This window comes from Andrographis paniculata, unplaced genomic scaffold, assembly GCF_009805555.1.
Source record: "Andrographis paniculata isolate CXL003 unplaced genomic scaffold, ASM980555v1 Contig49END, whole genome shotgun sequence".
Classification (NCBI taxonomy): Eukaryota; Viridiplantae; Streptophyta; class Magnoliopsida; order Lamiales; family Acanthaceae; genus Andrographis; species Andrographis paniculata.
Genome location: NW_026137583.1, coordinates 1,998,111 through 2,015,308, shown reverse-complemented (window position 1 = coordinate 2,015,308; position 17,198 = coordinate 1,998,111). Strand labels below are relative to the sequence as shown.

Here is a 17,198-nt window from a genome sequence, read left to right as displayed (position 1 = left end):
GTGAAAGATATTAAATGAAGTATTCAGTTGATTTGTATTCATCGCATGCTCATTCCTGTATAATCTTAGGGTGAAAAGCTCGAATGGACACCAAAATTCGGTAAACTCTCCGGCTGGGAAACAGTCTGAACATCAAAATACAGAGGTTAGGATTTTCTGTGAATAATTAGCTCGAATGGTCTATATTTTGTTCTCATTACATTTCTTTCTTTTGGCAGGCAGTGGAGAATGATCCTCACCATGTAAGTGATTTCACATTAGGACAATTTTATGCTAATTTCTGTTATGGCGCTGCAAAACATAAATTGCAACATAAAACCATATTTTATTATGTAATTTGATAATAGAATTTTTTATGACACTACATGCATGCATATAGATACAATTAGAAGCCTATTCAAGAGTCTATGCAAATAGATATATTCCTATAACAATCTACTATTAAGATATAATTTGGATAAATACTTTGGTTAATATTATTTAAATTTGTTAGTTATTATATAAACATATATATTAGATTAGGGTGTTATTATTTGAATTTATCCATTTTGTATCATGTCCATAAATATGCCTTAATTTCATTATAAATAAATAATTCATGAATTCTATATTAGAGTCACGTTTCTCTGGGTACACGCAACCCGAAATGTACCAAGATGTCTCATGATTTTGAGATCCTCTACTGTGTCACAGTTGTCCGTCTATCAAATTTATTTTTCATCGATTTTTTTTTCTAGTTGCAATGAAGTCATATATTTGGTTTTTGATCGTCTTTCCTTATTACTTTCATGGTTCTACTTCCGACTCTAACAGTGTTGAGAGTCCTATTTTTTACCCTAACGGCATTGAGAGTCTTGCTTCTAACTCTATGTTGAGAACCTGTTTCCAATGACTCTATTGAAAACTCTATTTTTTACTCTTTGTTAAGGGCCCTATTTTAGAGTGTCTTTTTTTTTACACTAACTTCATCGCGAACCCTAGTTTTGACTCTTACTCAATAGACTATTATGGCTGCATCACCTCCAATCTCTCTTGGCAAATTCAAGTTGGTTTTTACAATACCATTTAACTTTAAGGAAAGATGTTGAGAGATCTTTTATATTTTGTTACAATTCTTTATATTAGGTTGTTATTATTTGGCTATATTCATTAGATTGGGTAGTTATTATTTGAGTATGTTCGGTTTGTATCATAACTATACTAGGCCCTAATTAATATTAATAAACAACTTAGAAACTCTCCCAAAATGTAACATGGTATTAATGTCAATTCTCTCTGAACACATCCTTGTCGCTCTAATTCTAACCTCCCTAATTTGAGACTAGCTATAATTGTTCCGGAGACATCTTTTTGGATATTTCCGACCTCTTAGTCAAGTTGTTCCTCATTTTGATCAAGTTTTTTATTTGGTATTTAATGTCCGGAGTTTCTTCCTACTAAGATTTAATTTCTTAGGGTATAGCGCCGTCATTGACAAAGGATCACCGGTGCCGCCGCTGCAATAGACGATCGCTGCCACTAGAAATCCTCGTTTGATGGGGCTGCAGTGATAGAGGATCACCGCCACGACAAATGTTCGTGACCATTAAAAATCTTAATTTGGCCAAAACCTTAATTTCCTAGAGTTTCGCACTGCCATTGTGATAGAGGATTGCCAGAGCCGTTTCCACAATAGAGGGTTGTTGTACCAAAAACCTTAATTTGGCCAAAATCCTAACGACGATATAAAATTGATTTGAAAGATCCAAAATTGATGTCCAGTTATGAAGTCCATTTATATTTAAACTCCACATCCGGTCTCTCACTCAAGCTGGCTTATACGGCACCAACTTGAGTTTAAGGGGGTGTGTTGAGTTTTATTTTTGATAAATACTTTTGATAATATTATTTAGATTCTACGTTTACATTTTAAGCATATCTATTAGAATATGATGTTATTATTTAAGTAAAATATAACAATAACTTTATCTCCAAATTGATCTCCTGTTTTCATATAACCTTTCCCGTTTTCGTATGACCTGTGACCACCACTTTTTGAATCTTTGGCCAACTAAAATGATAGTCAACTTTAATATGTTTGATCCGTTCATGGACTACAGGATTCAAAACTATGTGTAGAGCTGCTTGATTGTCACACCATAATTGTGTTAAGGTTGAGATGTGAAAACCCAACTCTGTTAGAAACCGACGAATTCACATAATCTCACATACGCAATGGAATGCGCCATCGCTCGAGACAATCTGATTCTACACTTGATCTTGATACCAACTTTAGAGTCTGCCCAATCAGCATCAGAAAAACATTCAATGTGGTCGTGCTCATAGTTCTTGTACAACAGTCCCTGCCCTGAAGTACCCTTCAAATACCCCAAAATTTGTTCCAAAGCCTCCCAATATTGGATTGTAGGAGCACTCATGAACTGCCTTACCACACTAACCGGGTAAGCTATATCTGGTCTGGTCATAGTGAGATAATTTAATTTACCTAATAATCACCGATATCTTTCATGCTCCTAAACGGCAATTCCTTCCTTTGTATTTGATTCGGTGTCATAGGTGCACCTCATAGTCTAGCTCCAATCTTTCCTGTTTTAATCAACAAATCAAGAATATATTTCCGCAGAGAGAGGAATATACCATTCTTCTTCCGAGATACTTAGATTCCTGAACATATCATAGCTCACCATGATCTTTAGTTTGAAATTGTGACTGGATAAACTCCTTCAAGGCTAAGATGCCACTTGTATTACTATTGATCATAATAATGTCATCAACATATACTATGATAAGAGTAATGCCAGAATCGTTACGACGATAAAATACAAAATGATTTGATTTACACTTTATCATCCCAAATTTCTTAATCGTGTGGCTAAACTTTCTAGACCATGCCCGAGGATCTTCTTTAGGCCATACAATAACTTTTGCAAACGACATATTTTTTCCGACTTCTCATTAGCAACAAACCCCGGAGATTGCTCCATACCGACTTTCTTAACTAAATCATTATAGGTAAAAGCATTCTTTAGATCCAATTGCCGCAATGGTCAATTATGATGTGCAACTAAGGAGATCAAGACACGAACAAAGGTCAACTTAGCTACCGGAGAAAAAGTCTCAGAATAGTCCACACTATAAGTTTGAACATAACCCTTAGCCACAAGTCGCGCCTTAAGATGAGCAATAGAACAGTCATAATTAATTTTAACTCTATAGAGCCACCTGCAACCAATCAATTGTTTCTCTTCCGATAAAGAGACCAACTCTTACGTACCGTTAGAGTCCAATGCATTCATCTCATCAATCATAGCAGCACACCAACTAGAATGAGATAAGGCCTTGGAAAGAGACTTAAGAATAGATATAGAGTCAAATTGGAAACAAACATGATCGATACGATAAGTGGTCACTAGAAATAACTGAGGCAATATGATAGGGACATTGACATTTACCTTTTCGAAAAGCAATAGAGAGGTCCTCAGGAGCTTCGGAAGGTATGGGCGGAAGATCAAAAAACTCTAAAAGAGGATCAGAAACGCATGCGAAGAAGAAATTGGTGCAGGACATAGCATAGAAGACCTGGGATGATGCGAGTAAACATGCGGAAACATAATAGGCTTATATGGAGCTTGAGATGGAGATACATTATAAATTAAAGAATCATCATCCGGAACGGGTGCAGGAGTATTAGAGCCAAAAGGAAAACCAGTGGACTCAAAGAAGACAACATCAGAGAAGACAATGTAATGGTTAAGATCTGGACAATAACACTGATAGCCCTTTTGAACCCGAGAGTACCCAAGGAAGAGACACCTATTAGACCTAGGATCGAGTTTCGTAATGTGTGGTCCAATATCCCGGACATAGCATAGACACCCAAATATTTTAGGAGGAATGGAAAACAAGGATTTTGACGGAAACAGAGTTTGATAAGGCGTCGTACCCTTCAAAACTGATGATGACAGACCATTAATAAAGAAGCATGCCGTAGAAACAACATTCGCCCAAAACATCTCTGGGACCTTCATCTGAAAGAACAAAGCACAAGCAGTCCCAAAGAGATGTCAGCTCTTGCGTTCAACTATCCCGTTTTCATAGGGTGTATCAACACATGACGATTTATGAAGTATACCATGCTGACACATATTGATTGAGTTGATCGTATAAGTATTCTTTGGCATTATCGCTATGTAGGCAACGGACTTTAGCATTAAGTTGAGTTTTTATTTCGGCACAAAAGGCAGAAAAATGAGAAAAGACTTCGAATCGAGATTTCATGAAGTAGATCCCTGTGATTCGAGAGAAGTCATCCAAAAAAGTAACAAAGTACTGAAAACCTAGTTTGGACACCACCGGACAAGGACCCCAGGCATTACAGTAAACTAACTCAAACGGATTACCTGATCTTTTATTTGGTCGAGCAACAGACGCTAAATGAAGTTTATCAAACTGACATGACTCACATTCTAAAGACTTGACATAAGCAAACTTAGGATGTATTTGTTTTAGTAAGGACAAAGAGGGATGACCAAGAAGACAATCAACTTCAAATGGAGTATAGGTGCTAGAACATGCAACGTGAGACTTGACTCGGTAGGTGTAGGGATATCAAGGATATAGAGCCCCCTGACGGATGTCCACTACCAATAATTCTCTTTGTCACATGGTCCTGAAACAAACAATGATCAGGGAAACATGAGATGCAACAGTTTAAGTCATGAGTTAATTTGCTAACAGAAATCAAATTAAACGCAAAGCGATGAATATATAATACGGGGACTGTAACGGAAGACTCAATGTAGGATTAGTAATCCCAACCTCAATTACTTGTGCATTCAAACCATTCTCAAGGGTAATAGATGAATGACTAGACCAAATAGAGATAAAAGGCTCGGGTTACCAGTCATATGGCCAGTTGCTCCAGTATCAATGGCCAACTTGGAAGCAAAGGAAATGAAAAACTTATCGGTGTTACATGATTCAGCGTTTCCACTAATTGAATAAGATGAATTAACCGAACTATACTAGGACACAGTGAGAATAGGCACTCCATCTATCACCATCTTTTTTGTTCCTCCAATTCTGATTCCCTATCTCCCATTATATACACACCAAAAATTCACCAAAATGGACCAAAATTATACCAAAGAGACTACTGCCCCAGAAAAGAGAAGGCAGAATAGAACATAACAGGGCAAAACAAACCAGAACAAGGCAGAACAGACCACAATATGCCCAGACTGTATCAACCAGGAACTGACCAGGGCCGGTGGCGGCAACTCCGGTGACAGAGAAATAAGCCTCCAAAAAAACCTACCCCAAAACCCTAATATTGCTCTGATACCATGTTAACGTAAGCTTATTCCACTAACTTAAAATATATCATATAATTACATATATATGTGCAGCCCTAATCTATTTTGGGTCAAAGCCCACAATATAATTAGATACTAATTAATATATATACGTATGTCTAACACTATACATATATAACAGATATAATATGTACGGATGCTTAGTAGTCACACCTTAATTTTGTAGGAAGATTTAAGTTTTTGGCCAATCTCTTTCATCAATTGTTGTATCCATACCATCTCATGGACAAAGTTATCATGGTGGTTCTATATTCATCTTAACAATGTACGTGAGTTTATTTCACTAGTTATGGTTTCGAAAATTACAATAATATTACATATATATATATATATACAACACTAACTACTTTAGGTCCAGACCCACAATATAATTGGATACTAATTAATATATACATATATCTAATAATATATATAACACTCCCCCTCAAGTTAGAGCATAGATATTGATCATTCCGAACTTGTACAAAGATATTTGAACCGAGGGCTAGCTAAAGCTTTGGTTTATAGATCTTTAATTTGATTTTCTGTTTTCACATGACCTGCGACCGCCACTCCTTTTTGGATCCTTTCCCGAAAAAAATTATGGTCAACTTTAATATGTTTGGTCCGTTCATGGAATACAAGATTCGAAGCTATGTGTAGAGCTGCCTGATAGTTACACCATAATTGTATTGGGGTTGAGATTTGTAAACCCAACTCTGTCAGAATCCAAATGATCTCACATACGGAATGCGTTATCGCTCGACAGAAGCTCTCACAAACATCATCATATATATATACAAGAGACGTTACCTTCCACTGTGTATAAAAATCCTAGATATTCCAACAATTCTTTAACAATATCAAAGTGAGTAATTAAATTCACTATGTCATATTCAATTGAATTCTTAGTTTGAAGGATTAGTCGGGAGTCATTTCGCAACCAATCATCATAACATGCATCAGTAACCAAGGAAGGATCCTTATCCAAATGAGTAGCTTTACCAATCCTCCGAAGATACATCTTGATGGTCTTAAACCAATCAAGATAGTTTGATCCATTTAGCTTGTATTCAGTGATTCTAGAAATAATTGGCACTCATGAATCACAATCTTTTCTGTCCTCCTAAATCTGATTTTCGATCTCCAATTATATAGATAACAAAATTGCACCAAAAACAACAAAACTGTACCAAACAGAACACCCCCAGATGCACTGCCCAGAACTAACTCTATCCCAGATGAATTTCCGGCGGCGGCGGAGGTGCTGACTTTGACAAAGGGGTGACAGTCAAAACCTGACCCAAAATGTGTGTAATCTCGCACGCCTGATAGAGAGGTAAGAGAGGCCGGACAACATGAGAGGAAAGAGGAGGGTGACCAGATGACTCGAATAGAGGAAATGATCTGATTCCTCCACCGGACTGTACTTGCATATATATATATACATAGTTATAATTAAAAGTCAATATAAATCCTATTCAAATGTAAATCTTTATAAGCTATATAGTTTTCATGCAATCAAATGTAGCAGTACATTTTTGTCCAGGTATTCTAGATCCCCTTTTAAGAAGTTAAATCAACCATAACCATTTTATGTCAAGCCATGCTTACTCCACATCAATCTGAAATTGCTGTTTATCTAACCTATGATGAAATATATGACAATAATACAATCTATATTTCACAAAATGTGCAAAATATTTTACATTGGTATGCTTTATATGCATGTTTTGAATCTGGTTATGCAGGATCCTCAGAGTGCAACTCCCACCAAGAAATACGGAACTGAATCTGATAGCGAGTTGAGGAATTCTCATATTGAAAGGCAACGGGTATGTTTTTCCTCTTGGCTTTAAGTTTTTTTTTTTTTTTCCATGACATGGAGTTTTTGTGCCGAAAATCTTTGTGATGCTTTAATCTGGGGGTCAAGAAAACATATACCAGACTTGATGAGTGTGCCTAGGCAATATTTCAATTCTCACCAATCTTCCTAAGATAGAAAGATCTCAATTCTATCACTCTTCCAAATACAGGAGTACCTAGAAAGATTTCAATTCCCATCACTCGTCCTTTTATGGAATTAACGCGAGTGGTTTCTTCTACATGTTGTAATTTTCTTTCAACCACCCCAGTGTGTGGACAAGAACGTTGATTTTTAATGCCATGTTGATCGAAGTAATTGGGGAAATACTTAGAAGATCAACATTCTTAAGCATTATCATCACAAAGTGTAAGAATACAACAACAAAATTGATTGTAAATTTCAACACAAAATGAACATAAGATGGAAAATATTGTAGAGAAAACCAAATCGTCTTGGATAAATCATCTACAAATATAAAAAATATTGAAAACCTAATTTGGGCTTTACTTGAGTGGATTAAAAAATCTTTGTTTGAAAGAGCATAAATGGTTTTTCAACTCCTTATCTGATTCAAGGAAAGAAGGAAAATTATGATGCTTAGCTAGCTGATAAAAGTCATAGTGTGAGTTAGATATTAACTTTTAATTTGGAACATCATCATAACTGAGAATCATATCTTTTTATTATTCTAATTTTTAAGTTGTACAAAGTAGAATATATATGTACAACACATATGGGCCTTTACTAATCCTATTAATGGGCTGACCTATAAGCCCAACTAAACACTAAACACATATAATAAAAAATTATCCAACACTCCCCCTGAAGCTGGAGCATATAAATCGTATGTTCCAAGCATGTAACAAATAAACTCAGTTCGAAATCCTTGAAGAGCCTTCGTTAGGATGTCAGCAAGTTGGTCACTGGATGAGACATGATCAGTGACTATACACCCCATAATACCTTCTCTCGAACAAAATGACAAACAATTTCAATGTGTTTCGTTCACTCATGAAACACTGGATTAAAGGCAATGTGGAGCATAACTTGATTATCACGTAACAATTGCATCTTTGAAAATTCACAAAACTTAAGCTTATGGAGTATTTGCCTGATCCACATTAGCTCGCAAGTAGCTAAGGCCATGGCGGGATAATCTAATTTAATGCTAGACCGAGCAACGGCATCTTGTTTCTTATATTTCATGACACGAGGTTACCTCAAACAAAGACACAATATCCAGAGGTAGATTGTCTATGAGTTGGAGATCATGCCCAATCAGCATCTGAATAGCCAATAATGTCAGTATGACCATGGTTAGTATACAACAACCCTTTCCCCCGTGAACTTTTAATATATCGCAAAATACGGATAACTGTATCCCAATGAGAGTCACACGGAGACTGAAGAAATTGACTCACAACACTAACTACGAACGAGATATTGGGTCTAGTGATCGTCAGGTAATTAAGCTTACCAACCAATCTTCTATAGCGTCCAGGTTCAGTTAGGGGCTTCCTTGTCCTGGAAGAAGCTTTGAATTGGGATCCATCGGAGAATCTACTGGCTTACAATCAGTCATGCCTGTCTCAATTAATATGTCCAGAACATACTTCTGTTGTGACAATACAAGACCTCTCTCGGACTGAGCCACCTCAATGCCCAGAAAATATTTAAAGGGTCCCAAGTCTTTTGTTTGAACATGATTATGTAAATACTGCTTCAACTTGCCAATGCCATCTAGATCGTTGCCAATTATGATGATATCATCTACATAAACAACCAAGTATATGCACTTCCCTTCCAATGCATGTATGTAGAAAACGGTATGATCTGACTCACTCCGTATCATCCCAAATTCTTGTATGACATGGGTAAAACACCCAAACCAAGCGCGAGGTGATTGTTTTAGGCCATAGAGAGATCTACGAAGCCAACACACAAGAGCGGACACCCCCTGAGCAACAAACCAGGGAAGTTGCTCCATATAAATCTCCTCTTAAAGCTCACCATATAAGAATGCATTTTTAACATCTAATTGATGCAACATCCACCCATGTGTAGTGGCCATGGACATAAATAAGCGAACAAATGTCATTTTGGCAACAGGAAAAAAGGTCTTGGTATAGTCTTGACCAAATACTTGAGTAAACCCCTTAGCAATAAGTCTAGCCTTACAACAATTCCTAGAGCCATTAGGACCGACTTTGATAGCATAAACCCAACGGCTTGCAACTATAGATTTTTCGGGAGAAAGTGGGACCAAATCCCAAGTTTCATTAGCTTGCAAAGCACTCATTTGGTCCACCATAGCCTGATGCCATCCTGAATGAGCCAATGCCTCACCTAATGTAGAGGGAAGTGACGCAGAATCTAAGGTAGAGACTATAGTATAATATGAAGGAGACAAACGTTGATAACAGAGAAAGTGGTAAACCGGATATGGATTACGTGTAGAACGATTACCTCGATGTGGAACTGCAGGATCAGGAACAACAGGTGGTACCGAATGTGAGTCAACAGTTGGACTAAGGGCTAACACAGGAGGTGCAGAAGCAGAAATAGGAGCTTGAGAGAGCCATGTGCAGCGACTATAGACCTGGATAGTGCAATAGAAGGCAATAGAGATGAATCTGGGTAAGTCAGACTTCCACTCAAAGGGGACGGAAATGGTGGGACAGATGAGAAAGACGGAAGAAAAGTAGATGTGGTTGAGAAATATAAGGAGGACTCGAAGAAACTAACATCAGAAATAAAGTAGTAACAACCGGCAGATGGGGAGTAACACTTATATCCTTTTTAAACCCTAAAATACCTAAGAAAAACGCATTTGAGAGCTCGTGACGTAACTTATATAGACCAGGAGAATGGTCATGAATGAAACACGTATAACCAAACATAAGTAAAGGCAGAAAATATAATGGTTCATTTGGGTGAAGACAGGTAAACGGAATACATTAATGCAAAGCAGAAAAAGGCATCCTATTGATAAGATATGAAGCAGTCAAGATCGCGTCGGCCCAAAAATGCAAAGGAACATAATGGTGTAAGAGAAGTGTACGAGAAGTCTCGATGAGATGACGGTTTTTTTGTTCTGCCACCCCATTTTGCTGAGGAGTGTATAGACAAGAAGATTGATGGATGATTTTATGAGATGAAAGAAAATCACTGAAGGGTGTAGACAGGTATTCTCGACCGTTGTCACTGCGCAAGACTTTGATAGAAAAGTTAGATTGAGTTTTTAGATAGTGTACGAAAAGGCTCCCAAATATTTGAATGAACTAAAGCAAAAGGCTCAGATGCCCTATATTGACGTGCTTAGGGAAGGACACACGGGACTGTTTTCCAAGCTCACATGACTCACAAGGCAAAGATGACAACTGTGATAGACGCGTGACAAGTAGACGAATTTTGGACAAACTGGAATGATCTAACTGCTAATGAAGTAAATCTGGAGAAACTGTGGCAACAATAGTGAGAGGATCCGGAGAAATTGGAATGGAAGGTACGGTAAAGTGATAAAGCCCATGTGACTCACATCTGGCACCAATCGTTTATCCCGTACTACGGTCCTGAATAGTAAAAGAATCGCCATTAAATATGACTGAACAATTCAGAGACTTTGTTAATTTACTAATGGACATAAGACTAAGAGGGCAATTAGGAATATAGACTACAAAATCAAGAGATAAACGTGGTAAAGGATGAGTTGTACCAATGGTTTGGGTAGACACATTAGTACCATTCGGTAATGTAACAGAAGGTAAATAATGAGACTTTTTAAAGGTAGAGAATAAACGTGGATTACCAGACACATGATCAGAAGCACCAAAAGTAAAAAACCCAAGGATTCAAAGATAAGGAGGATTGAGATATACTAATGATAGGCGTGGACTCACTAGACGTAGCAACAAACATGATGGTAGAGGACTGCTTTAAAGCTTGGAACTTAAGATATTCCTCATAATCTGCATCGTTCAAAGTCATAGAGTCGGACGCACTAACAACATTGGTATGTGATTGACGACGATTCAACTTAAAACATTTTTCTCGAGTGTGACCCCAACGATGACAATAACTGCAGCGAGGCCAATTTTTGCAATTCATTCCATTAGTTGCTCCACAGGATGTCCTGGACATAGGTTTAGGAGTATGCGATGGTCCACACACAAGAACAGATTGATCATGAGACGTCATGGATTCTAAAATTGTGGAAGACACCCGAAGAAACCTATAGAAGACATCATCAAGGGTTGGACCAGTAGATTCCGAAAGAATTTGGTCCTGAACAGAACTCATTTCTGGGCTGAGTCCAACAAGTGCGCAAACCATAAAAAGGTGTTGCGCTGTTCGAGATCCTTTGCGGCATTAGTTGCAAGTGGAAAGGCATAGTTATACTCTACCTGAATAGATGCTAACCTCCCCAAGTACTCGGGCATTGTAAGACCTTGATGATTAAGGTCTACAAGTGAAGAGACAACTTAATACAATCATTTGAAGTCGTTGGTGAAAAAAAGGGCAGCCTCTTTTCACAACTCATAGCAGCTAGTGAAATTTGTGAAAATAGGATGCAAAGTCACGTCAATACACTGCCAAAGTAGGCTGAGTAAAAGCGCGTCTACCCTCTCCCACGCAGCCTTCTTGTCCCCGGGAATACTTCCAATTTCTGTGATGAGATGGTCCGATAATCCTTGTCCATTACACCAAATGTGTACGGCTTTTTACCAAGGGGCATAATTTGATCCACCATGTAATTTAACCTTGGTTATGGTAGGAGTACCTGACAGAGTGCCAAGAAAGAACTTGCACTGGCCATTTTGGAGCAGCCCTATGGACACCCCAAAATAAATTTCACGAGCAACTAGGACAAAATTTAGACCACCAATTAGAGACTAATTAAAATCAAAGGGTGATAAAGGCAAGAAGAGAGAAAAACATCCGAGACGCCTCAAAAGATAACAAAACCGGCATCAATTCTCAGAAACAGCGGCGGCAATGATTTCATTGTAGGACACAAACCGGTTGAGAGCAGAAGAAGAATCTGAAGAATCTGAGCGTGCTGAGAGCAGAGGAAGAATCTGAGCAGTCAATCGCTAGCATCCGACGGCGACTAAGGAGTGAAATCGTAGAGAATGGCTCTGATGCCATGAGAATCGTATATTTTTATTATTCTAATATGTAAGTTGTACAAAGTAGAATATATATCTACAACACATATGGGCATCTACTAATCCTATTAATGGGCTGAACTATAAGTCCAACTAAACACTAAACACATATATAAAAGATTATCTAACAATAACATAATTCAATGCTGGATGACCAAGGTGACAATGTTCAGTGAGTGAAGTAGGGATAAACAAGCACTAAGAGATTGTAATTTACTGAAATAATACATTAGAACATTGACCGTGAAATCCTTGGTAATAACCTAATTGGGAAGAAAGCATACACAACTATTTAATTGGCTTGTAGCTTACTCACTGAGATGAGATTAAAAGGAATGTTTGGGAAAATAGTGTTGATTGAAGAGTGAGTGAAGAAGAAACAAAGAAATAGCAACACCTTGAATAGAATTGTAGGACCCATCAATAAAGGTTGTTCTGTTTTCCGGAATGTGATATCCAAGGTTGTTCTATAGAGTTGGGAACAGAACAACTTGTTGGGAGACCTCAATGAACTATGATGCCATAAAATTAAGAAGATGTGTACGTTGGGATTTTTTGAAATCGAAGGCTAAAAGAAAAGAGTAGCAAAATGCTAGGTTCCAATCAATTTGAAAAGGATATGTCACAATATTTTGACTCAGAATGAAAAGGAGGGGGAAGTGTGTGTGAGAGAGAGAGAGAACCAACCTGTCACTGTCAGCGGTTAGTTTCCAGTACATGGCCCTCATGCAATGCTGCATGAATAAATCTCTGGTGACACTAACTAGGCTTCCTGGTTTGGATGGTGTGGTTGATTTCTGAGTTAAGGTGGAAACAGGTAATGGGTTGATTAGGAAAAAAAATTAAAAAAAAAAATGAAAGAAAATATTGTTGGGTGGTATTTTTTATAGATATAGTGTCTTTGATACGATGAAACATGAGTTAAACTAAGTCATTCTTAAATGTAGTCTAACATAACAATAATACATATATATGCACAACTTAGAAGAGATGAAAGAACACAAAGAAACAAAGAAATAGAGAAATAGAGAAAAAGAGACAATGTGGACATGAAATAAGAAGCTCAACAGTTCATGATAGAGACTATTATGTTGCCTGCAAACTGAATATGAGTCCGAAGTTGGCCAGATGATCCTCATTTAATCACCTTTAACAAATCCAAGTTAACCGCTCTTTCAAATTATTTGCCAATTAGTTTCCAACAATGATAAATAGATAAGAGAGAGCTTATCTCCTTGTCTAAAATCTTTGTGATGCTTTTAAAATGTGCGTCCGTTATTCATTTATCATAATTTAAGATGGCTATAAGGAAATACCTTTCATCCATGATATTCATTTATATTCGAATTCCGTTTGTTGAGGATGATTATAAGAGTAGACTAGTTGACTTTATCAAAAGCCTTTTTAAAGTTGAAGTATAGAATGTTTCAGAATTCTATTTTCTTAATTAAGCTAATTACAATTTACATTATTACATGTATATAATAAGACTAAATACTCTCAATCTGGGCCTGGACCACTAATCTACAATTATGTACTAAATAAGATATATACATGTACATATACATATATATATATATATATAACACCCCCTCAAGCTGGGTATTGAATAAAGCAACCTCTTCCTTAAAACAATAGACCGAAATTATTTTTGAAGTATTTGATTAACACTGAGTTTTGAGCTGCGTATTGAATAAAGAACGCATCATATAGATACTTTACCTATTATTATTCGTACTAACATTGAGACTTTCTTAAATTTCATCTACTTCACCATTTCTAAGTTTTACTGTTGTCTTGACACCTCTATCAAGTTGATTGGACAAACTTCTGACCATTTTCTATGAAGTACATTTTCTTCTCATGTACTTCTGGACACCAGAGCACCATGAATAAGTTAGCTTTAAGCTCTTCACCTTGGTCTTTTGTGTTGTTCACTTGATGAATAAATTTATCTTGCTATCGGTTTTTCTTAATTCTGCAATTTCTCTATATGACCCCATTCTTTTGTTGTTTCAGGAGAATATTGATACGTGTATCAGGTGCATTGAAAATGATCTTGGATTCAGTGAAAAAAAACCAGTTGCTGCGTTTACCATTTACAAGTGCCTTATTAACTGGAAATCATTTGAAGCTGAGAAAACTAACATATTTGATCGACTTATTCAAATTGTAGGCTCTGCCCTAGAGGTATATTACTGAAAATTTTAATTTTATTTAAGCACTCAAAGTTGTTCATTGTTTTGTTAGATAGAACATTGTATTAGAAAGAGTGAAAGATGGTTGAATATTGTGTTTTCATCGTCAGTCATTTTATGCATGTTGCTAACACCAGACTGTAAGTCCAGTTTCCTTCTAGAGATTTGTGTACCTTATTTAAATGTATCCCTTTTGATTGAGGGTGTGGGGGTGGGGAAGAAAGATATTTTATAGATAATAAGATTGGAGAATTAAAATAAAGGAAACAGAACATTGAGAGCTGGGAACAAACAGAGGGATAGAAATTGGGTGGGAATCTAGGGCCTAATAAATCTTAATTACATCCAAATTGAGATTTGTGCATTTTCTTTAAATGGATCGAAACTATAGGATTAACTTTTGAATCACTTGGGTTATAAACTTCTTATTATGTTCCTTGTGTTCTTTCTATAATAATGGTTCTAACAGTATAAACTGATATCTGGATTTAGATTATACTCATTCTTAACTGCATGTACATAAATTAACATGATATTATTGATCCCCCTAGACATACTATTTAGAAAATATTCAAATGTTCTGAATTTTTTCATCTTTCGGAGGAGTGGAAGCCATGTCTGGGGGTTACAAGATTTAATGAAGCTTTAATACATGACTTATGAAGGGAGTTATAAGGAAGATTTAATACTTAAGGTAGGTTACAAGGTGATTTACTCTATCGAAATTAAGGTAGGTTACAAGGTGATTTAATGCAACATTTACTAGGCTTCATGGAGTTAAAAGGTGGAGAGTTTTGAAGGCAAACCAACACGGGAACCCAAACTTTGAGGCTTCTGACTGGCCCAAATCACACGGCCGTCCAGAAGTTCATAACAGATACATCATTATCTAAGGACATTTTATTTTCAGATTCTGAAATCAAGTTAACTGAAATATTTAATTCACCAATTCATTTAGCCCAAAGTATAAAGCTGTTCTAATCAAATCCTTTTTTCTTTTTTCTTTTCACAACGAATAGATTATATTAAATATCATTACATATAATTGCACAAAAAACTATTGATAAAACTAAATGCTTTTCTCCATGTTATTAACTAAATGATCTTGGTTTGTAGGATGTATTGGTTACAAACTCAGTCTCTAATCAGTTAATGATATTTTGGAAAGTGGCTTAATATCTTCTTAGTTTTCACCAAATCTAATGTACGTCATCCCTTTTGTATTTCCATGGCTTTCACTAAATATAATCTACACTGTTTTTCTGCATTGAATTGCAGGATGAGGCAGACACTAAACGTTTGGCATACTGGCTTTCCAACGCTTCAACTTTGTTTTTTTTACTTGATCGAACTTTGAAAGATCCCTCAGCAAAACAGCCAGCCTCATTTTTTGAAAGAGTGGCCCAAGTATGAGGATTAAATAGTTTTCGTCTAGTAATTTTTGTCAGTAGTGAAATACACTGATAGATAAATTCTCCTTTGTTTTTCCATATAAATTTTTACAAGTGAAAATTTCAGGGGTTCCGGTCTTCCCCTGCAATTAATATAGGCGGATTTGATGGAGTCCAACAGGTTGAAGCCAAGTATCCAGCTATCCTTTTCAAGGAGCAGCTAGCTGCTTATGTTGAGACAATTTACGGACTTCTTCGAGATAATGCCAAGAAGGAGTTGTTTCAACTGCTTTCTTTAATACAGGTAACAAGAATTTTCTTTTGAAAATATAATGCTATATTATTATTTTTTTTAATATAAATTTATTATTCATATAATTTTTCTTTATACGTCATGTTAATTTTAGGTTGGTATTTATATTTCACTGCTTAAGACATTCATGATGTTAATTTTTCTGCCCTTTCTGCATTTAGACCTTGAAGTGTACATTCTATAACTTTTCCGGTACTAAATAATTGTGTATTAAATGAAAAGTTATTTGGAATAGGTGATTGATGAATCTCCACTGTTCATCCTTATTTGGAACTTTTTGCACTTGATTTTTTGATGAATCTCCCACTGTTCAGCCTGTGGTATGACCTCATGGGCAGTATCCATTTATATTTATGCAATGATCAGGTACCCAAAGCACTTGTGGATAGCTCTTCTGATCAATCTTCGAAGGACAGTTCTATGAGGCACTGGCAAAGCATCATTGATGTATTAAATGGGTTTCTTAGCTTGCTCAAAGATAATTTTGTACGTACAACTAACTTCATTCTTTCTCAATTCATTTACTGCAATTCTCTGACACTTTCATTTCAGGTTCCTTTGGTCATTGTTCAGCACCTCTTCACAGATATTTTCTCTTATGTCAATGTTCAGCTCTGTAATAGGTATCTCTTGGCCCCGCCCCCTACATTTAGTGTTTTTTCGGTACTTCTGGGCTCACAACTTAAGAAACCTTGTTCCATTTTTTTGTCAGCATCCTTCAGCAAAAGGAGTGCTGCACAGTTAGTCATGGGGAATATATAAAGGCTGGTTTAGCTGAATTACAACTTTGGTCTGGAAATTCAAATGAGGTCTAATGTCTTGCTTGTAGCTTTCAATAAGTTGTTTAAAACATTGTATTTAAATTGTTTCGAAAATTCTGAGTTGTACTTAACATTGTCTATCTAAC

The 17,198-nt window shown here is 36.4% G+C and overlaps 1 protein-coding gene across 1 annotated transcript in view; it reads left to right on the top strand.

The window, feature by feature from the left end:
* LOC127252917 (myosin-8-like) overlaps positions 1-17,198 on the top strand; it is a 49,824-nt gene that overhangs the window by 31,232 nt on the left and 1,394 nt on the right. The window contains exons 29-37 of the mRNA XM_051277307.1: positions 70-145; positions 219-242; positions 7,106-7,189; positions 14,409-14,579; positions 15,866-15,994; positions 16,106-16,282; positions 16,658-16,777; positions 16,844-16,914; positions 17,004-17,100. Coding sequence (XP_051133264.1) covers positions 70-145; positions 219-242; positions 7,106-7,189; positions 14,409-14,579; positions 15,866-15,994; positions 16,106-16,282; positions 16,658-16,777; positions 16,844-16,914; positions 17,004-17,100 — 949 coding nt within the window. The remainder of the gene's footprint in view (positions 1-69; positions 146-218; positions 243-7,105; positions 7,190-14,408; positions 14,580-15,865; positions 15,995-16,105; positions 16,283-16,657; positions 16,778-16,843; positions 16,915-17,003; positions 17,101-17,198) is intronic.